The following is a 23,696-nucleotide window of genomic DNA, read 5'->3' as shown; positions in this document are numbered from 1 at the left end:
CGCGCAGCCACTCCAATGGCACCAGCAAACTGCCAATATGGGGCTCTCGCTAGATTTAACAGTTGGCATGCATGATATTGCTGTCCTAAAAAATAAACGGTTAAAAGGATTGTAAACGAATAAAGAACTGCCGAATATAAATATTATGTTTAAATAATATTCACTTACTTTTTCTGTTCATGTAACTCAGCACAGTATCTTGATTCAATCCCAATTAACATTCCAATCTAGAGATTGTCATCAGAGAATCAATAAATATCAACTTGTATAACAGTAAATTGCAAACGCAAAACTGTTTACTATAAGCCACCAGGCTATTATAATATATATGTTTGCACCTAAGCCATACCCTATAGGTATAAGGACTTCCTATTATTATTCAACCATTGATTCATAGTGTGGACAGTCACAGATTAGCGATTTGATATAAACTAATTAGATAAATATTAACTTAACTTCTGAATTGTGTATGTATCTATGTCATGTACATGCGATGACCCAAACCTAGGGTTAAAAATATTAAAATATATTATTATTGAGAAGACTTCAAATGAATTGCATACTAATTGATTGGGCTAGTGGTTTCTTTATTATGTATTTTATTCCAACAAAAACAGGTAAGGGAGTGGTAGATAATTTAAAGAATAGTCACTAGCCATGCAAAACTATTTTAATTTTGTTAAATGAAAGTGGAATCGAGCAGTAGATGTTAATTGATGTCGCCAACTCAATCGAGTCTACTCGTCGTAGATGTACATATTAAGTACCTTCAACCTTCATACTCATAGTAATAATTACAAAGGCGGTAGAAGACCATGGTGGATACATTTCTGAATAAGATCAGAATTTCTCAAGTATTGTGTTATTTTAATAAATGTAATGACAGAAGTAATTCAGATATAATATCATCTATTTTGTATAATATCATCTTTAGAAACAATAAAAAGGACTTTATTATTAATTATTTTAGTATGCAAAAGCTCAGACCATTAAACATTTAAAAGGAAGAGATTAATCATAAGCCAAATAATTATTGATAATAATTGATCGGGACACCTCAGCTTGTTAGCTTGTTTATCAGATTTAATCGGATTGAAATGCAGACTGGAGCTACACTATGATCCCAAGAATCATAATCACAATTAGAATCAGATGTCATATAAGGAAGTTCGATATCTTTCTTGATTCATTTTAATATTGCCGTGAAATATCGTAGTGTTAAGGCTGCACTCGACGCCAATGACCTCGCGCGTGTGGGCGGAGCTTTATACCCCTCACCGCACCACCCACTGCAAAAGATCGAGCGCGCAGAGCTATGCGTTCGAAATAGAATATCGCTTGCTCGCGCGTGCAATGCAGCACAGGTCCGTCTAGCAATACGACTTGCCTCGCACTGCCTCCGCAGAGGGGGGTAATGGTAGGAATCTAGGCGGAATTTAGGCTTATTGTTTTTAGAAATTGAGGCATAGTTTTATGAAATTGCAAAAAGCAAGAAAACCAAATCATTTTATAGTGTCTTGTGAGAATGATTGTAAAGTTCCATATTTTTGCAGAAGTAATACCGATCTAACTGAAAGAAATATAGTTGTGTAAATTAAAATAGATTTCCAGAAAAATATATCGTTGGTCATATCTTGTAGATTGTTATATGTTTTTTGCTGCTCAGAAAGTATCAATGTTTAATATAAAATATGGTTCTGAATAACTTAGTTTTACGGTATTTTGCGGGAAGAGGAGCCTTAATTGTTTTATGTACGACTCCTACAGTAGCAATAGTCACAAGACAGATTTATCAAAGTCTTATTCGTTGCCGTATCGTCATAAGTCACTGTGGACACCTGTCCTGTGTGGTTCTTCACCAGTGCACTCGAAGCCGCTCTTTCTTGGGCGGTGTATGCTAGCCTGTAATGTGGATTTATCTTTAATGTTATTCTGTTCGCCCAACGACGTGTGACCATACGTCCATCCCTACGCTTCCTTGGCTCTTCCTTTCTTGGTTCGGCCTCGATAGCCGAAGAAACTAAGAACGCTATGGGTACTAACAGTGGATAACCTCGGTGATGTCGAGTTTGTCAAGAGTTGAAGCAGTTGCACCGTAGTAACGTTCAAGCTTTCTTCGCCAGCATCATATCTCAAATGCATCTGTCCTATGATGGGTTTCAGTTTCAATGGTCTAGGTTTCGGACATGTAAAGAATATGATCGAGAAACCAAGGCGCCCGCATTAGTCTGATCCTTGTTTTATGTTATTCCATATGCATATCCTGGCGAGTCGTTTCACCGCAGCTTTGGCCACATGAGCTCTTCTGATCACCTTTTAGTCGCAGATGCCATCATCACTTATTTAAAATACCAAGTAAACCAACAACTTGCCTCAAGATCGTGCAATTCATTGATTCTCTTAATTTTACAAGGAAGATCGACATGCATCATCTTCGTCTCATTTCTATTGATCATAAGGTATGGATCTGCATCCTGAAAATGGACTCATTACTGGCATACCCAATCTTTTGTAGCAGAACCGAAATTCATTTTCCACGGACACTTAACCTAATATAGTCATGTCATCTGCAAAACTGAGTTTATTGATTAGTTGGCCACCAACTTGGACATCACCCTCACAACCTTCCTATACTCATTGTCTATTCACAGATCTCAGTGAACAGTTGCACTCCTCGTTCAACTATAAAAGGATTACGTGTTACGGTATCCCCATTTCTCATAACTCTGAACATTTAACTCCAGTTAAAGAAATCAAAAGCCTTTGCGAATGCGAAGTCAATAAAGCGCAAAGCCTTAAAGAGTATACGCCGCACCCACTGTATTCTTTATTAATTGGCACACGTTGAGAATTTGCTACTGAGTACCCATCTATATGTCTCGCATGGTTGTTAAAGTTGTGAAGTGATTATTCGTGAATAAAAGAAACAGATTGGGTCAATTTGATGGACACAGCAGTTAAAACACTGTGGTGCGGAAGGCTGGCGATATTTTGCTTAATTTAAGATCTGATCGGATTGAGGAAGATGGATCGGTACCTCGGATGTACAGTATATGTATTGCTGTTTCTACCATCCTTAGCAGGACTGATGCATGTGCACGGGGATGTAATCAAAGAGTAAACATATCGAAAGCTGCCACGAAAAGCGGACTTACTGTGTTGCGTGCCGTTAAGCCTGAGGACACCACGTATATGACCCTTCGAAATCTTAAGTTTTTCAAATAGATAAGACGGCTGTTAATCGCGAATGACTCCAAAAAGCAATGATGCAAAGTGTAAGGTAGGTCTGGCAGACATATTTAATAGGTTATAACGGTTTAAAAATGGTGTGATGTGAGAACGGCAAGAAACAGAAAAGAAAAGCATTTTGAATGCGTTGAATTAATACCGAGGTACTCGCCAGCATCCACCCCCCAAAGGCGGTATCAGTGTAGCTCAATTTAGACAGAATAAAGTGTGGCAAAAATGTTTATGCGTAAATCGACGTGAATAAAATCACGGACGCGATATAATACTTTTAAAACTGTTGCTGACAACTTGACTGTCCCAACATATTTAAACTAGATTATTTCACACCAGGCGCGATATAAACGCACCAGAGAATGATAAGAAGAATAAAAACCACTTTGCAAACAAAAAAAAACAGAGTTCATTTTGACTCAATATCTGCTTGATAAATCGAAATGAACGGTAAGAAAAGGTGCCTTGAATATCACATCACTTGTTTTGGATTTGACGGTTCGAAGTGGGAGCCTGATTTGACAAGTCTGTTGAATGTCCAATTAGCATAAAAAAAGGAGTGTGGTCGAGTTTTAAATAGATTCTATTTTACATTCTGATTTGTGATTATATAAAAATAGCGTGATTCTCCCTTGGCTGGGGAGGGCTGCCGGACATGAAGTGGGTGCACCCAGAGATGGACATGTCAACAGTGGCCTTAATGGATAAGCGAATAGATTTAAAGCGAATACTTAACATAGTAGATTACTGCGAGTAATATTCAGTAAAGAGAAGTAGTGGGAATTTAGGTTACATACACCCGTTCGGATAAGATGGCCGCATTTGTCTGTGTGGTAACTATCATTGCATATAAAAAACGTATGTTCTTTTCGTTCTCGCGGTCGTCGCAGTGTTCAAAACAGTTACAGTTGTTTACGTCTGCTGTAGTAATAGTTGTGACACTTGAAGTGGTGAAATAGGTTATTATGTTAATAACGATGTCAAAAGAGCAAAGTGACAAAGTGACAGAGCGAATCACAGATGGTAGTTACAGATGGGATAAACCTATCGCGAACGGAGCTCTCGCTGTTTAATAATACCGATATTTGATATCAGATCGCATTGCGACTCACTGACACATGGGCCGCATGACGCGGTCTCTTCTCGTGACCTAAATTGCAACTAGAGACTGCTCGGAGCAATCGAGAACCGTACGCGCTGGAGTGTAAGAAATAACATTGGTCATGGGTTGACGGAGAGACCAGTAATGGACCAAATATGACAGGTCGCAGCCGTGATCCCACTCAGCTTAGCTCAGACATCGATGGACGCTCACACCAGTTTCAGAATCCTGCTTTCAATCAGTTTAGCACGGAAATTGATCAGTATTCAGATCAGTCTTAGGATCCTGTTATTATTTGGCTCAGCACAAACATTGATGAATGCTCAGACCAGACTCAGAATCCTGTTCTTTATCAGCTCAAGACAGATCACTCACAATCACAACTCAACTCAGACCAGATGCACGATTGGATCGATCTCAGAAACGCAGTGTCACAGCACATTTCTGTAACGTCATCAGAAATTGCACAAAGTCTCAGGCCGTGCCGATTCACGACGCAAAGGGTGAACCATGCGGTTCGAGAAAACACATTGTTATTCACAAGTGTTCTTATTATCTAGTTGTTGATTTATTTATATGTTTGCCTATAGACATCTAATTTCAATTAAGAGTAGCATTTTCTTTCTGGGCGGGAGTGTCGCCAACGTATTGCGAACCCGCTAATATTTGCCAACGTCATGGAGTAGATGGCGCTAGTAGTCACGTTTAACTTAAGTAACCGCTTCGAGGTTATTGGGATTTTTTGAGGGAAGGTGAGAGGGTAGATGAGAACGACAGTAGGAAAAAGGAGGTTGTGTGCGAACAGATCGACGCGGCAGTGATATTTGCTTTTAGATCAAGTCAAGAACGTTCTTATGGTGTTATTAGAATAATGATGTGTCTCTAGTATATTGTGACCAACGTTATCAGTACTCAGAGTGAACAGTGATCCAGTGAGGCTAATATGAACTTAAGGTAAACTTTGTGTGAGGAAAGGGGTCGCTATAAGGGGAGGTTTGGAGGCGACTATTAAGCTCAAGAAACCAGGTGGATAATCATGTGATACTCATGTTATATGTAGGTAATAAAGTCGGACACCAGCACAACTCATATCGTCATCTCACTAACATCCAGGCCTCGTATAGGTATGTAGTACATTTACATATCGCTTTCCAGTATCCGTAAAACCATTAGCTCATTCGATAGGTTAATAAGTATGGTGAGCTTGACGACCCCTTAATATAATATCATCCACTTACACACACACGATTAAACAGTAGTTTAGCCATGCGCACACATGCCCTATTTACTTTGATATTCGAATAGATTGAAGTCACTTTTCCTAAAAGCTTTATGTAAATAATGCTTGTCACCGTATTTTCTATAATAACACGGGGAAACGTAAAAACAGTAGGTATGCTTGAATCCTTTGATGTTCATGTTCTACATATCTTATTATAGGTTTGCTTTTACTGTAGCTAAGGATAAATCAAAAGTGGTTTCAACAAGGCCTACTAAGTAACTTTACCTACGTTAAAACCTTTAGGCGAATTTTATTGTTGACGATTTTTTTCCGTGAGATTCTGATAAAATTTGGTTTGGATAAAGTTCCTATTCAGTACATTTCACCATATCGTATTTCCAAAAAAATGTTTCACTGAGTTACGAAAAATTATGGTGTTCCCGTATTTCAACGAAAATGACTTCTTTTTTGGGACAAGTTGTGATTTTATAATCATCCCGCCTAAAATGAGGAGTTCTTTGAAATGAGGTCTTCAAATACGCCAAATTTTATCCGAAACAAAAACACGACCACAAAATAAAAACCGGACAAGTGCGAGTCGGACTCGCCCACCGAGGGTTCCTTACTTTTTAGTATTTGTTGTTATAGCGGCAATAGAAATGAAATCACGGTTCATGAGTTACAGCCTGGTGACAAACGGACGGACAGACGGACGTACGAACAGCGGAATCTTAGTAATAGGGTCCCGTTTTACCCTTTGGGTACGCAAGCCTAAAAATTCGGTCCATTTATCTCTGCTAAAATAAGTACACGGCTGGACAAAGCAATACATTATTTGAATGGAAATAAAAATAATATCGGGACTTTGCTGTGACCTTGGGTCAGAGGAGCGATTTATAAAGAAAGTTTGTTCATAAAGTAAAGCCTAAAAGGGTCTATACCCAGTAGGGCTAGGGTAGGGTAATGGCTTTCTTAGAAGTAGATGCTTATAAGCATTATGTTTTATGAAAATCTCGTGTTGTCTATAAATAGTTTAGGTTCGTGATTTAAACTCGTAGATCCCAGAATTGGTTTAAGGGCTCGAGCGTCCGAATAAAAACTCCTTGATCAATTTTGTAGGTTAAATATAAATATGAGTAGCAGAATTGTACATTAAGACAATGCATTTTAAATTTAATAAAAGAGTTCTCTGAAAAGGACTCAAGTCTCTACAAAAGACTCGAGTCTCCAACAATTTGAAAAAAAAACTAGACTTTCCGTTTACGAGTATATCTTATACCTTTAAACGAGCAATTCTTGTATATATATATATTTCTGTGATCTCGGAAACGGCTCTAACGATTTCGCTGAAATTTGGTATATGGGGGTTTTTGGGGGTATACAATCGATCTAGATTAGTCTTATGTTTGGGAAAACGCGTGTTTTCGAGTTTTCATGCGTTTTTCTTTCGACGCAGAATATGGTCGCTAATTTCGTATTGCCGGCCACTGTCCGTCTGGTCCAGCGGGTTAAGACGCGGACTGCTAAACGAGTATTACGGGTTCGAATCCCGCCCGGTGACTAACTTTTTTTTTGTATGTTCAAGTGTATATATAATTTTTTATTTTTTATTGTTTTAGACAAGTTTAATTTAGAAAAAAATGTAGTTAAGATTATCACCTATACACCACCATATTACAATAAATAGTTATAACCGAGCTAAGCTCGGTCGCCCAGGTAGGTACTATGAGTTTATTGTGAGTGAGAATTAAAGAGTGTGGCCCATAATTTCCGAAAATCATTTTTTCTTGGTGGCAAATTTTCCGTTCCCATATTTTACAATAGATTTTTTTCGTTTTATCTTATTTTACCTTGGGCATTTTTTCATAAACTTAATTTTCCCTTTCCCCATAGCAGGGGACTCGAAGGACTTGACGACCTGTCTGGTCTAATGGGTAATGAGTGAGCCTATGAAGCCGATGGTCCCGGGTTCAAATTCTGGTTAGGGCATTTATTTGTGTAATGAGCATAGATATTTATTCTTGAATCATGGGTGTTTTCTATTTATTTAAGTAAATATATATTATATAAATATCGTTGTCCTAGTACCCGCAACACAAGCCTTATTGAGCTTACCGTGGGACCTAGTCAATTGTGTACATAATAATGTCCTATAATATAAAAAAGGACTCGAGTCTTAACCAACAATAATCCCGACCCAATTTCTAGGTAAGACTAGATCGATGAAATCTATAGCGATTTGTGTCACTAGAATATATTGGTTGTTCGCCGACGAACACGTAACTTAATATTTATGATAGGTTTCAATTTCATTCAATTTACTTACCTTTGAATAAGGCAGTATCCATAAAATTCGAATATGAAATATGAGTACTAAATCTTCTATTTTGTAAATGTATTATATTTTTGGAAATAGTAAAAGTAAGATTTATAATATAAATCTTTATACCTAATTCGAAAAAAATACTAGTGTAGTTTGAAAAGGTGAAGTTTGGATGTCAAGTGCATTTACGTAGTTACATTCAAGTTGCGATGACGTTTGTTCCCTCACTCCCTTTAAATCATCAAGAATAAGATTTTAGGCAAATATTTCATGTCTAGTACAAGATTTCATTGCTTTCTGTACTTTTCTTACCACAGCCAATCAATAATCATCGAGACAATAGGGTTGTTTCCAATTTTTTGAAACGCTTGTATTACGTTCTATATTAACTAAAAGTTGCTCTAAAATTCAACTTTTATACTAAAAACGGCTTTAAATATGTTAAATTAACAAAATATATTTTGACAGATGCTTTCGCGCTCTAAACGCTTTTTGAAAATTGTGTGACGTCACAGTTTACGGTTTGACACATATGACATAACTTCATACACACGTAGAAGATACGAACTGTCAACTGACATTTGTCATTTGTTGTTTATCGCCTAACTGTCAACAGTGTCAATTTGAGAGTTATGACGTCATCAGAATCTTCAATGACGTTTCGAGTTTGGTCACGTGACGTGTGCCAAAAGATATTTTAAATTCAATATTTACAAAAATATGGTCATTACAGGTCCCCTAAAAGTAGTTTAACATGTTCTTACAATCCAAAAGAATTTATTGGGATACAATTCTGCCCTAAGATTTGTACATGGAAACAGCCCTATTCTAAAAACCCCGAACACAAGTAGGTTGCGTTTCATCACAGAGTTCCTATGGCCAACTCCTGTTTCCATCGTCAGATCTGCTCGATGGTACCATAATGTAGCATTGTCACCCGACTTATATATCTATGCAAATTTTCATCTCAATAGAAAATCGGGAAGTGGGTAGTTTAGCTTCCAAGAATCGACCCACACTAACATACTCGTACATACATACCTACATACTGACAGGGCAAGTTAAATAAAAGCTTGTAAAATTGTCAGTATGCAGCTTTGGTTAACATCCGATGGTACGTATTGATCGAAGCTGGTAACAGTTTTTTTGCATGAGATTTGACGCACGTAACTGTTGAACGCACTTGATAAAATGTATTCAGAAGTTGAAACTTAAAGAGGAAAAGGATACTATGTGGACATAGCTTTAGATCGCTTGCACCATCAGCATGTTAGATAGTCAAGAGTCGAGTAGCATGCTAATCGTGCGGTGAAGGCCTAATGGGGCGGTTGAAGCAATTTGCCCTGACGAAGATAGAGCGGTCTTCATTCTTTGTTTAAAAAGACGTAACATATGTTGTTTTCTTTAAATCTTACGTTTTTTACACAGCTTGACTCGTTAAGTAATTGTTTTCGTAGGACTGTTTTCTTTCGTTTAGAACGCTGAATTTTAATTTGTACGTCAAGTCATGATGAGGTTTATAACATTACAGTGTTTTTTAGAAGTAGGTTAAGAACTGTTAGAAGACAACGTGGGTCTCCACAGTTGCTGTGACGGCTCTTGGCCGCATTCGTAATTTAACATTTAAGGGTTATAATTATAGGAGCTTATTTTATATATTCCAAGTAAAGTATCGAATAGCTAATTGACAAATAAATTCACTGCCAGATACAATAAAATTTCCTACAAAACTTAGCACTTTATCTACCAGTTAAGCTGTTTTGAAGATTGTGAAACGCCAACGATGACTTTATTTGTTAGATAATTGGCAACTTCAGGACTACTTGGACATTGTGAAACAGGCCCTAATAAGTTTAAAAATACACATATACGAGTATACATATAGTAGTTAGACAGATCAATTAATCTGCTAGCAGCTCAAAAAATGTTATTGAATTCATTTTTGATCAAGTTTTCAATTTAGTCATAAATTTCAGACTTATACTTCTAACGTACTTGTACGAGAGTAACTATAAAGAAAATGCATTATTTACGTTAAGGAATATGTTAGTTTGACAATGCTAAGGCAGTATTGGTAAGGCACCTCACCTCTAATTTGACCATTAATACAATTTACTTCTGGCATGTGAATACGGCTGACCTATATTTTACTCTATCAGTGAGTCTGCTCTCGAACACGTTAATAGCTGCAGATCAGATACGAAATATTGAATGCACTCTCTCGCTCGCATTTTTGACTAAAATCTGAATGTACATTAAATATGCCACTGAATGATGTATGAGCCTTTTGAGTGACTATCATCGAAGGTTAACAAATTATTTAAAGGACGCCAGTGGGGTTACCTCAGAGTTATTGAAGTATTTGGTCCGCTTTTACTTTCCTGTTCACATTTTTAACCTATACAGGTTTTAATAGTGTGCATTTTTATATAATTGGTACGGGTAAACTCTCATTATTTTTATTTCAACTGGCTAAAGTTGACATCAACATCTTTTAACTGCGCGATTCGTGGGAGATGTTGATGTTAACTTTAGGCAGTCTTCTCCGAGACCACGGGGACAACGCTATCTTCGAAACCTTGGAAGTAAATTTAATAATTTATATTTTTATTTAATGTATGTAATTAATTTGTATAATAACATAATCCATTAAATATTAGTACTGTCAATATAAGTTGGACAAAATATAACAAAGGTGTAAGTATTGAAATAAGACATTGTAATGCCCTCGCAAAGTAGCATATACTATTCCTAAGAAATTATATTTAAATAATTAAATAAATATTATAGGACATTATTACACAAATTGACTAAGTCCCACAGTAAGCTCAATAAGGCTTGTATTGAGGGTACTTAGGCATCGATATATTTAACACCATGAATGTCTTATTGCATCACACTGCATACAGTGATCTCTCATCAACCAAAATTTATATATAAATAAATAAAGAGTCCACAAAAAATTTGACAGGAAAGTGAAAGCAATTGAAAAAGCAATAAGAACCACACCCATATCTGGCTTTTATAACAAAACGGCACTCACTCACAGTGATAGAAATAATTTGTTAAGTTATTTCACTCATGTCTGCATGCGCAAATCGACCTAGTGCCCGATTTTGATTAACAACTTTTTATGGTTTTGACACGACCTTCGCGCGCGCATCTCACGCATGATTTTCACTTCTTTTAGCATGCCCATTCATTTCATTTTTTTTTTTGGACCCGGGTATGTCCTTAAACTACGTTCAAAAGAGAGGTATGGGCAATGTGAATGTCATCTCGCCTTATGTGGTAGGGCACAGCACAGCAGATGTCATTGCAGATTTAGAGCAGAGCCCAACTGGGGAAGTACCTCCACCTTACAGAAAACCGCAGCCAAATAACACTTGACCCTACTCATAGTGTTGTGTTCCTGCCGGTGAGTAAGGTTGCCAGAGCTCAACGAGGGGGGTGGGGTTAGGGTCGGCAACGCGCATGTAACTCCTCTGGAGTTGCAGGTGTACATAGGCTACGGAGACTGCTTACCATCAGGCAGGCCGTATGCTTGTTTGCCACCGACGTAGTATACAAAAAAAATGCACTTAGGCAACATTCATTAATTATATAAGACTATTTTTGTCAGTTTTTGACCGCCTCCTATCCCTATGTAAGAAAAAATATGAATAGGCCGACCCCTCCCCTTGTATTACATAAGAATCTAAAGGAAAAATAATTACACGTTTGGTCTGTTTTAGTTAAAAAAAAAAAAAACATTTTTGGAATTTTCGCATGTTTGTGATCTTACGCAAGAACTATCAATAACCCTTCCCACCCTCTTGTAAGAAAAAATAGGACTATTTTTTGTTACAAGACGTCTATCTTAGATGGGATGCTGAACGCGTTGGTGCGTAGCTGGGACAGCCCTATGCTGGCCCGCTGGATAGCGCTGCATGCGCATTAAGCACTTGGTGTGTACATGCAGAGCTATTTATTTAATTGAATTTAATTTATCAACATTTACAAGTAACACTAACGTAATAAGGGCTTCACGCCCGAAATAAAACATTGAGTTGAATTGAATTAGACCCCCTCTCCCCCAAATCGTCTTACGTAATATATGAAAGGCGCCTAATCGCAATCAGCGTAAGCTTCAAAATCTATAAAATAAGATAAGAAATAATAGAAAATGAGATCAAAACCGTTACAAGTAGTCAAATCGAAATCGGGCTCCTGAACCCATAATTAAAATACCTTTGCGCTCGCCATTTTGGATAGTCGCATCCCAAACTGCGAATTGGCAACAATAGGCTGTAAAACGTATATTCAATGAGATATGGTCGTTTACTGAACCGTAGTGTGGTTCTGCCGCGGATCACTGACTTTTTCAATTTATACGTTGGGAAATTTTGCCTTTATGTCGTTTTTTTGCGTTCGACCGCTTAAATACAGCCGTGTGGGTAGCGTTTGAATTTTTATTTCATGTATGGACCGGAGAGCGTATGGCTTTTACGTTTAGTTTTTGAAAAAATAAAAACATCTACAGCTTTGTGTTAGAGCGTATTGGATCTCTTGTAAACGGATTTTAAACTTTAGATTTTGATAAATTCAATTTTTATGAATAACTTCAGGCCCGAAATTTAATGTTAGTGTTTAAACAAAACTGATATCATCATAATTACACAGCCAGTAGGGTTAAAAACTGTTTAGTAAAAGTAAGGTTATGCGTCTATCCTGTAAACATCATAAAATAAAATGTATACAATTCTTTAACTATAATACCTACTGTTCAACGGAATGTGCGGTTCAAGAGGAATTTCCTCCCGCGGACGCTCCGGCTGTGGAATGAGCTCCCTTCCGAGGTTTTTCCTAGGGTCTACAGTATGGGGTTTTTCAAAAAAGGAGTGTACAGGTTTTTAAAGGTTCGGCAACGCGCATGTAACACCTCTGGAGTTGCAGGCGTCCATAGGCTGCGGTGACTGCTTACCATCAGGCGGGCCGTATGCTTGTTTGCGACCGTCGTGGTATAAAAATAACGGAAAAACGCCCGTCTTCTGAACGTTTAAACCCAATTATACCTTGATAATCAGATTTTCATTATGGTAAGTAAGCCTTAAATTAGATAAGTTTAGTTTCCGATTTTTTGCATCTGTTACAACTGAATCATTTGGCAAAGTGGGAGTGGGTCTCACACATTACCCATAGTTCTACACCTACTACTATAATATAAAACTTCATTTGGCAAAGTGGAGGTTGGTCTCGCACATCACGAGATAATGCTTTTTTGTAACGTTGTTTATCTTGACGCTGAGTCATGCTTAACAGGTTTAATGTAATATTTGAAAGTTCACTAACGCTGAAAAGTATTTTGAAAAGGTCACCGTTCATCACACTTCCAGCCTCAAATAGGTTCAAAAGCGAAGCAAACTTTTAAAAAGCTTTTCATAATCAAGACTTCTTATGCAAAACACATTGTTTTACAAAGTTCTCGGGAACTTGGTTGAATTGAGTTATGGCGTTCAATCGCATCAGATTCGTCTCTTTTGTATGGACGAAATCGAATAAAATGAAACGAATACTTGAAAAGTTCACTTGTCTGCGGTTATTTCTTAATTGTAAAGCAATCCAACATGATTGGCCAAATTTTGAAGAGCCAATGAATTTTCGAATGCGTTAAGGTTTTTTAAATAATGAATAGAATCAGGCGTTACTTTGCGGAAATCCATACCAATAAAAAACAAAACTGATGATGATAATTACTATGCTAATCCGCGAAAAGATAACTGCTAGTTAATTAGTGCCAACCCGTTATACTAACTTGCGTATTTTTATATGCAATTAATGTTCCCACTCTCCCACCGCAAAAATAAATACGCAATTAAATATAACATACCACCACCAAAAGTGATGATTGACTAGCACTGCACATTATTTTTTCGTGGATTAGTAAAGTAATATTTTTGTTTTATTTGGAGGTTTTTTGTTTTATATTATTTTTGGCATTTAGTTGGAGTAAATGAATTGATTTATATGAATCTCAGACAATATTTCAAAAAGCATTTAAATACGTAAAATAAGAAGTAATATTACAGTTACAAACGGCCCGCGACATCATCCGTGTAGTATTTGATGCTAATCGTACTCTCATGCAATTCACATTCAGTTTGGTTTCGTTAGAATGTTTTGAATGATCAGTAAATACATGACTGTAAACAATACAGCTAAAATAGAGAAGGGATTGTATCAAAAATGAAATTTATGATAAAAAAAATCACAAGCGAACTTCCATCTGTTAATTAAATTAATCATCGAAACCTACAAACAAACTTTCACACTAAATTCACAATATGAGTAGGATGGTAGCTAACACAGTTACCAATTTTGACATAATATGTAACTTACCTACATATTATCAAACAACTTATTTAAAAATGCGATCACACTCTAGTTTTGCCGTCGCTTTACCATAGAAATCATAACAAGTACGCCTTCAATCTTATTACCGTTGAATTTTTCAATCACAATTTTATTTGTTTTCCAATCAATGTTCAAAGAAGATCGTTAACCGTTCCTCATTGTACAAAGAAGTTTGATGAACTCCCGGCACTATTAGCAGTTCGACCCAGAAGCAAGTTTTCCAATATTCGTTCTATTTTTGAAACTGGAAAATTTTTCATTCAGTCAATGCTGCTTTTACATTTCCAATGCTTTTTTAGCGGCTTTGTTTTCCTTAATAGAACATTTTTCTTTGTGATAGTATAATACCATTAATTTATCTGCTTCTTAAATTTCCGAGAGGTCTTTTTGATGTTTATAAATCAGGGCTATTTAAAAATCTAATTACAAAAGCAAGTTTTTTTTAGCTCTCTCGAGTAAAATATGTACTTATTCATTGATCTACCTAATATGTAAATGGTGATATCGTCTAACGTATGCAAGTAAGTAATTATTTATACACCGTGTTTTTATTGAATTGCGTTAACTCCGGGGTTTCGGTAAGTACGTTTAAGGAAACTAAATGGCATAGTTAATTTAAAAAAAAATATTTTTTTTTTGTTTTTTTTTTTACTATTTTTATTTTTATAAAAAGTAACTAAATGTTGCATATAGCGTTGTTGTAACACGGGCATTACATTTAACTCAACCAAACAATTGAAAACTGTGACATATCAATGTCATTTCTAACATCGATCTTCCGAGATAGTACGTACGTTTAGTAGCAAATGTATGAACTCGCACTAAACACTAACTAATAAGTAAACAGGTCCTAAAGCAAGTGTACACGCTCGTAAGGGCCTTATAATATAAAAATTTATGATTGATTATCTCCGAAATGGAGTTAGTTAGAATATCGGTATCTTTGAGAAAGTTACTTAATTTAAGCTCAGGAATGCACCCTCGAAATTAACGTAAATCAAAAAAAACACGGTGTATATTCCTTAAATTAACACTTACAGTCAAGCTACACATGTTAAAAGGAGTGACATTATATACGTATTTTATTCATGGACACACGCTACATGACAATAACACTCAGAGTGGGCCCATTTCATAAAAGCTTCATCCCTAATAATACAAGCTGATGTATACTTTAATTAATTCCATTAAATATTCGATTAACTTTCAAATCTAGGCCCGGAGCGTACTATCGTAGAATTTGATTTATGTGCTACTTCGTACTGTCGTTAAAAAAAGGAAATATATTTTGTTAGTCTGAAAATGTCAATAGATTTTGTTCTGCCGGTTCAAGTCCGTAACTTATTTTTGCCCACTAGAATCCCGATTTAACACAAGGTACGTGTTAAATAAATTAGACAAAGTGACAAATAAATTAGATACCTAACGGCTTTAGGCTAGATAGAGCGGCTTGGAGAGCACTGGTGAAGAGTGTCCGCAGTCGTCATGTCCCTGCCATGAGGATACGACAAGGAAGAAGACCTAACGGCTTTAAGATTTTGATCTTCGTAACAATTATAAATGAATTACAAATTTATTCGGAACACTGCACACGACTTAAATCTAAGTGAATTTGAAGTTACAGTGCTGCACGTCGTTCCAGTAAACAAACTCAGCATAACTGTGTCGTGTACTGAGTAGTGTAGTGCAGTGTTGCCAGGCGTACGATAATTTGGACTCCGATACGATGAACGCTCCAAAGAGCAGTATCGATAATTTCAGCTCTTGGACGATGCCACGCAAAAAGTCTAGTATTTGAAGCAAAACTTTCCCTCAGAAAGCTAAAATTAGCATCTTTTGGATGTTCCGTTCTTTGGTCTAAATCAAAAATGTCGAAATTTCCTGTGAACCGTTTGGATAATATGTCCCAAACATACACAAATACACAAAAATCTAATTTTTGCATAATATTGACCAAATTTGTGTCTTCTTTGTTTATATATTGGAAATTTAAGCTTATTTTGCAAGAATTTATTGGAGGCCTCTTTGCTACGCGTACGATATTTTTTTCAACAGTGCTATAATTTTGACACTCAAATACGATTAATCTCTTCCGCGCACCGGGCAACACTGGTGTAGTGTGACAATGAATTTTAGTGTATCTATCGACTAGTATCGACACGTAAAACGAACAAAACACAGAACCGTAGCAGAATACAACAGAATGTGCCGTGTACGTTGTTATTTTAATTGTAATAATTATATACACAAAAGCAGAAGAAACAGCCTCTTTTGCCAAAGATTTAATTCTAAAAATCAAGGGAAGCGTGAATCTTTGTACAATAAGATTCCCTTGAAACACCTTCACATTATTCCGTAATAATGCCGGAGGGCCTATCAAAGTTAGGGTAACTCCATTATAACATGATAATGCTTGCTCGTTGGTACACGTTTCGCTTGACGTTTTGTCTCGATTTAAAGGAATTACCGTTTTTACGATGTTTTGCCTTTGTTGTTGTTTTTCATTACTCGCTGAAATGCTTACTTGGGTCTTGAGTTGTTTATTGAGGTGCAAAGAATTGAAGATTTTTTGATGATGATGATAAATAAAATTGTAATGCATCATAAAATAATGAATAATAATACGATCAAGGTCGTTGGGATAATCAGTCACCTTAGTTATTATAGAGGGTGTTTTTGTTGCCTGACCATACTCTAAGGCTGTGTCTAAGGAGTACATATTATATACAGTAGGTCATACTGAACTACTTTTACTATGGAGCCAACCCAGAAATCGCGAAAATACCAGTTCCATAGAAAACATTTACAAAATTATACGCCAAAATATATGAAATCATTAACGGCAGATTTTTCTTTTTAGATTTCGAGATTGACTCAATAGTAAATTTGTTCAGTATACTTGCATATTCCGACATATCAAAAAAAAAACCTATTATGGAAAAATGCACAATAGGGATGATGACACAAGTTGAATTTTATAACAAAATCTAGTAAAATAGATAGCAAATGAGCAGTTTATCGCAATAATGTGGTTGAAGAAAGAAATGATAAAAAATATATGACCTGTAAGTTTCAAAATTAAAGGTTTTTTTCATTTCCAAAAAGGAATAAAGTAAGGGTACTGTTAACGCGAGGAATGCCGAAGGACCAGAGGAAAAGCGCAGTCCAAGAAATACAGAGGGACTATGGCTATGAGAAAACTAAAAATGAGTATAAAATTAAAAAGATGTTAATTATGAGGCCGACCGTACCTGGGTATAGATTCCGATTTGTTAACGGCGGCCGCCGTATTTAATTTTTGGTTCGTTCTTCTCTCTCCTTACTCCTTCACACTCACGTTTATCACTCTCGTTTATAATAATTATTTCATCGTATTATTTTATTCATATTATCAGGAAAAAAGTATATTCATTTTTCACTTCATTGACGTTGTCCAACCATTGACATGTATTTAAATTTTTAGCTTCTTTGTTTTGCGTTTAAGTAGGTCGGCAAAAAGGCGGGTGATATGAGAATAAAAATGAGGTTGAATAGAGTAGATAGTATGAAAGAAAAGCGAGCGAGATGGATGAATATGAATGATAATGAATGAAAAAGGGCGCGAACATTTCCCCCCGACCTTAAAGGGTTCCTTTAAAGGAAAGAAAAACTAAATATAATAAATAATAACCCTTATCATCAAATTAAACGAACATTCACAATAATATAGCGAAATAATGAACTAAAGAAAAAGTATTATTCTAACGAAGTATACTCCTATTAATTATTGGTTAGGCAGAGGGCATAATCGCACGACAGGACGGACGAAACTTCCTTTATTTGTCCTGACAGTGACAACGCGGGTTGAGCCGTCCTTCGAAGGATGTACTGCCTCTACGACGCCTAAAGGCCATGAAAATGGCGGCGCATTATCTACTTTTATGACAACCACTGTACCAGTTACGATAGGAACTGATGGCGTGGTCCATTTAGCTCGAGACTGCAACTGATGCAGATATTCTGCACGCCAACGTTGCCAGAAGGACTGCACTATCTTATCCAGAAGTGCATGTCGGTCACGCAAATTACCTGACTCGACCAATGGAGCAGGTAAGGACAACAGCGGAGCAGTGTTGAGGAAATGAGCCGGGGTGAGAGCTGAAGGCTCAGCGGGATCACTACTCAGAGCTGTCAGTGGTCGCGAATTTACAAGGGCCTCTATCTGCGCAAGCGTAGTCAGAAGCTCCTCATATGACAGTATTTGCGTACCGATTACCTTGAAAAGGTGATTTTTTACTATTTTCACCATGCTTTCCCATGCGCCTCCGAAGTGTGGAGAAGCGGGAGGAATGAACTTCCAATCAATGCGGTTCTCCGCGAGCTCCATCTCCAAATGTGGACGATGACCGTCTAAAAACTTGTAGAGGTCACGCATGTAAGAGTTGGCACCGGTAAAATTAGTCCCATTGTCCGAATATATGCATTGTACGGGGCCACGCCGCGCCAAGAAGCGCTTTAAAGCAGCCAAAAAATTGGCGGTACTCAATTCCGTCGCTATCTCGATATGAAGGCAGCGCGTCGTGAGGCAAGTGAAAATGCATAACCAAGCCTTGCGACTCTTGACTCCTCTGCCTCGAGTAGGAGTGTACTGCAAGGGACCTGCATAATCACACCCCGTATGTGTAAACGGTTTATTCACTTGATTCACGCGACAGCTCGGTAGGTCTGCCATGAGCGGGAGAGACGATTGTGGATTCGCTCTGAAACACGTGTTGCATTTGGCAACGCGGTCGCGAATGACACGACGAGCCGACAGTATCCAATACTGAAGCCTAAGTATAGTCATTAATGACTCAGGACCAGCGTGCAAATGCTTTCTGTGGAAATAGTCGACGATCATATTGACTACATGATCACGTCGTGGAAGCACAATTGGGTGTTTCTGCGAATATTTCATGTCATCATTTGACAGCCTGCCTCCAACACGAATCAGCCCGTCTTTATCTAAGAATGGTTTAAGCTTTTGCAAGGCAGGTGAGCAATACCTTTTGCTCTTTATTTTATCAATGTCGTCGCTAAAGTGTTCACTTTGCAACGATGAAATAATTTTACCCTCAGCGAACTCTAGGTCATTTCGGGAAAGTGCTGAGAAGCGCGGTTTCGGTTTAAGAATGCGGTACACGTATACCACGATGCGCAATAATCGAGACCACGACGATATTCGCTGAGCGAGTGAATAAAGTGGTGACTCTGACACATCCGTAGTTGCAGCGTGTGCAAGAGGCTTAAGCTCCGGCACTTCACCGATGGACTCTCGATCGAGCTCCCTTAAAGGCCATTCCGATGGATGCTTGGAAGCCCAAGCCGGTCCCGTGAACCACAAAGGATGGTCCACGAGCTTAGAAGGCGTCAGGCCACGGGACAAGCAATCCGCGGGATTTTCTAAGCCCGCCACATGATGGAAGCAGTTGGCCGGAATAGCTTCGATAATCTTAACTACCCGGTTGGCAACAAACGTTTGCCAGCGGTGGGGGGATGACTGAATCCAGCAGAGAGCAACTTTCGAGTCTGTAAACGCGTAGACCTCGTTAATGTTATAACGAGGTTCGAAGTTATCTTGCACCTTCCGCATGAGCTTTGCCAGGAGGACCGCAGCACACAGTTCCAATCTCGCGACGGAGACTGTTTTAAGGGGACAGACCTTCGACTTGGAACACACCAGCCGAACTGCCACTTCGTCTCCCTTTAGAACCTGAAGGTATACGACGCCTCCATATGCACGCTCGGATGCATCACCGAAGCCTAAAAGGTTTATAGTACAACCCTGTGCTACTCCAAGATGGCGCGGTATTTGGATTCCATTGAGCTTTGGCAACTCCGAACAGAATCGTTCCCATAAATCCACAATATGGGGTGGGGGAGTCTCATCCCAGTCGCATTTGATCAACCAAAGCTCCTGGATGAGGAGTTTTGCGTATAAGACAACTGGAGCTACTAAGCCCACGTTATCCCATAGACGTGCCACTGCGGACAAGATCGTCCTTTTAGTGCACGTTGAGTCTGGCTCTGTCACCTTGAAATGAAAGTAATCACCAGATTTATTCCAACATAAGCCAAGGACCTTTTGGGAGACCCCTGGGTCGATTTCAATGTCTACGGAAGCCCGATGCGAAGCAGGTATTTCGCGTAGCACGGCGTCTGAATTGCAGGTCCATTTCACAAGATCAAATTGACCGCATTTGAATAAATCAATCAGCTCCTTAGCCGCGGCGATAGCAACAGACTCATCCTGCTGCTGCGAGTCATCTGACATAATGCTAAAGCATACGTCATCCATGTATGTACAAGAGGACGCGATCGCCGCTGCCGTTGGGTACTTATGCCCGTCGTCTGCAATTAGCTGACGGACGACGCGGAGCGCGTGATAGGGACTCGACTTCATACCAAAACACACGCGATTAAATTCGTATGTGGTAATGGGATCTGCCGGGCGGAATCTATATAAGATTCGTTGAAACTTGCGTTCCGCTTCGCGAACACCAATCTGTAAAAACATTTGGCGACAATCGGCCGAAAGCGCTATTTTGAATAAGCGAAAGTTCAGAAGGATTGAAAACAAATCCCCTTGAAGATTGGGCCCTGAGTGCAAAACGTCATTCAGCGACAGACCTGTGCTTGTCTTGCTACTCGAATCCAGGACCATGCGCACTTTGGTCGTTGATTTGTCCTCGCGTATGACAGCATGGTGAGGAATTATGTATGCGACAGCTGGAGAGGCCTTCATGGAGATAGTTACCTCCGATATGTAACCCTTACTGACGTATTCACGAATGATATCGTCATAGGCGGCACGTAACACACTCGATGACTCTAGCTTTCTTTCAAGGCAAAGAAAGCGCCTCTTAGCAGCAGAATGCGACTCTCCGAGCTTGAACACGTCATCTCGGAAAGGCAATGCGACAGTATATCTACCATTAGCGTCGCGCGTAGTGGTGGCGCGAAAATAATCCTCGCATTCAAGGTCATCTTGACTTTGAGCGGGCGGAGCGGATATTTCCTCAAGTTCCCAAAACCTTTTGAGAAGGTTGTCTGTGGAGTCTTGAATAGAAGTACAACATGCTGAAGTATATTTACGCGGTGACTGTAAAGCAGGGACCGAACCCATTAAAATATACCCCAATACTGTCTGAATAGCCGGTGGCAGATAGTCCACATCGCTTTTAACAATGTGCGGCAGTAACAAATGTGGAAATATAGTTGCACCCACCAGTACATCAATTGCGACGGGCGTATCCAACGTGTCGTCAGCCAAAGGGAGGCCATGAACATGTGTGAGGGTTGACATGTCAACCGGCACTGATGGCAAATCGTCGGTGATGCGATCGACCACAAAACTCGAAACGTCAAAGTTGACGTTTTCGTCGAATCGCGAAAATATTTTAATATCTGCGTTACCCTTAAAATTTTTTTTAGTTTTTCCAATGCCAAATACAGCGCTTGGCTTTTTATCAAAATTCAAACCTAAGCGCTTACAACACTCCTCAGTAATGAAGTTACTTTGTGACGCGGTGTCAAGTAAACATTTGACGACTTGCGTGCCACCCTTATTATCGCGGACGATAACCTTTGCGGTGGACAGCAATACCGTATCACACGAAGATGTTGAGTTTTGTTTTGACATCTTATTGTTAGAGGCCGCTAGTGCTTGAGTCACGATAGACGTGTTACAAGATGTGCTTTCCGGCGGCGGTGAAGACGACTTAGCTACGGCGCTCGCAGATACACTTGACACATCAGACGTCGTAGCTCTTTCATCCTTGTCTTTGTCAAAATGCAACAGAGTATGATGCTTTTGATGACAAACTCGACATTTCACCTCGGAATTGCACTCGCGGGTGCGGTGTTTGATACTTAGGCAGTTAACACATGCCTTAAGCTCTTTAGCGCGTTTGAAGCGTTCGGAAGGCGTTAAACTGTTGAGGGACGGACATTTAAATAAATGTTCATGAACAATATTGTCACAAATACATTTAGTAGTGCTCGCGCAAGCAACATAACTTTGTAGTTTTGGTGCGGCACTACGCGGCTGAGACGACTTAACACCTTTTTCGCGCGATGGATTTGCTGCGGCGGAGACGACGACGGTGCTTGGTTGCACATTTTGATAAATCCTAAACTGACTCTTCATAAAATCTGTCAAATTGCGGAAGGTAGGCAATTTCGTATCTCGGTGTAACATTTCAAATGCTCGAAGAGTTTCCTGGTCTAGCTTCTTTAATGCCATATGAAGGAGCATGAAATCGCATAAATCATCGAGCTTAAGCGACTTAAGCGCATTCGCAGCTGTGACAAACTTATCGATGAATGTTTGAAAATTAGACGAGGAAGCGGGACCATTAATCTTTAAATTGAGCATTTGATCCATGTAGGTCGAGGCAAGAGTGCGCTTGTCTTGAAATCTGTCAATTAGACTATCGATGATAAGCTGATAGTTTTCAGCGCTCGGAGTTATACCCGCGATGACGGCTTGAGCTTTTGGTGACAATTTCCCAATAAGATAGAAGAGCTTCTCTTCATCAGTAAGCGACAGATTTTCGTGCACTCTGGATTTAAAACTAGCGTAGAAAAGCGGCCAGTTACGTATATCTCCATCGAACGCTACCAGTTCCATCGTTGGCAAAGAAGGTCTGGCTCTCTCCACTATAGAAGGCAGCGAAGAGGCCGGCGGTGCGGCTGGTTGCAGCCGCTTAACCACTCTCCTGATGCGGCAGTACAAATCTTCGAAGGCTATAATCGGCTGATAATTAGGGACAGCAGCCGCCCTAGCTCTTAGCAACGTACGATTATACTCATTAACCACCTCTTTGAACTCTGATCGGAGTTCGTCAATAGTGTCAGCAGCATCAAGGAAACTCTCGCGACTGGCTAAATCGGTATCGACAACTAGCGATTTTTTGTAAATACCCTGGACGAGTTCAAAGAAGATATTGCGTTTTGCTTCAAGCATCGACAGCTCGTCTTCATAATACGCGCTGTCGACGCTTTCGATATTTCTTGTATCTTTCGCCATAATGCAGGAGACGGGTTAAGTAGTTTAATTTTATTTATGCGGTAAAACAATTTATGTTCCTATGAATAAGGATTAACTCTTATAAACGTATACCTAAATTGCGGGTGCGATTAAGAAATTATATTTAGGTAATTAATTTATAAGGGCGGCGCGGCGAATAGTAATACTCATATAAATAAATACCTAAACTGCGGGAGCGATTAATATAGAATAATTTAGGTAATATTTATAAGGGCGGTGCGGTGCGGGAGGAGAACGATTAGCAATGAATGTATGAGGAGAGAAGAGGGAAAAGAAAAGAGAATCCGGTTCGAAGGACCAGAAATGTTAACGCGAGGAATGCCGAAGGACCAGAGGAAAAGCGCAG

General features: G+C 38.8%; 2 protein-coding genes across 2 annotated transcripts in view; both read right to left on the bottom strand.

Annotated features, from left to right (window-relative positions):
• The window catches only part of LOC133516497 (uncharacterized), a 142,168-nt gene that overhangs the window by 98,303 nt on the left and 20,169 nt on the right, over window positions 1-23,696 (bottom strand). The window lies entirely within an intron of this gene.
• LOC133515984 (uncharacterized) lies at window positions 14,165-23,329 on the bottom strand. The gene is made up of 2 exons (XM_061848636.1): window positions 18,349-23,329; window positions 14,165-14,178 (listed from the first exon to the last, which is right to left on the bottom strand). The coding sequence occupies exons 1-2, from the start codon at window positions 23,327-23,329 to the stop codon at window positions 14,165-14,167; spliced, it is 4,995 nt and encodes a 1,664-aa protein (XP_061704620.1).

Source organism: Cydia pomonella, chromosome 3, assembly GCF_033807575.1.
Source record: "Cydia pomonella isolate Wapato2018A chromosome 3, ilCydPomo1, whole genome shotgun sequence".
Taxonomy (NCBI): domain Eukaryota; kingdom Metazoa; phylum Arthropoda; class Insecta; order Lepidoptera; family Tortricidae; genus Cydia; species Cydia pomonella.
The sequence above is the reverse complement of the archived record's forward strand: the minus strand, read 5'-3'. Positions and strand labels throughout refer to the sequence as shown.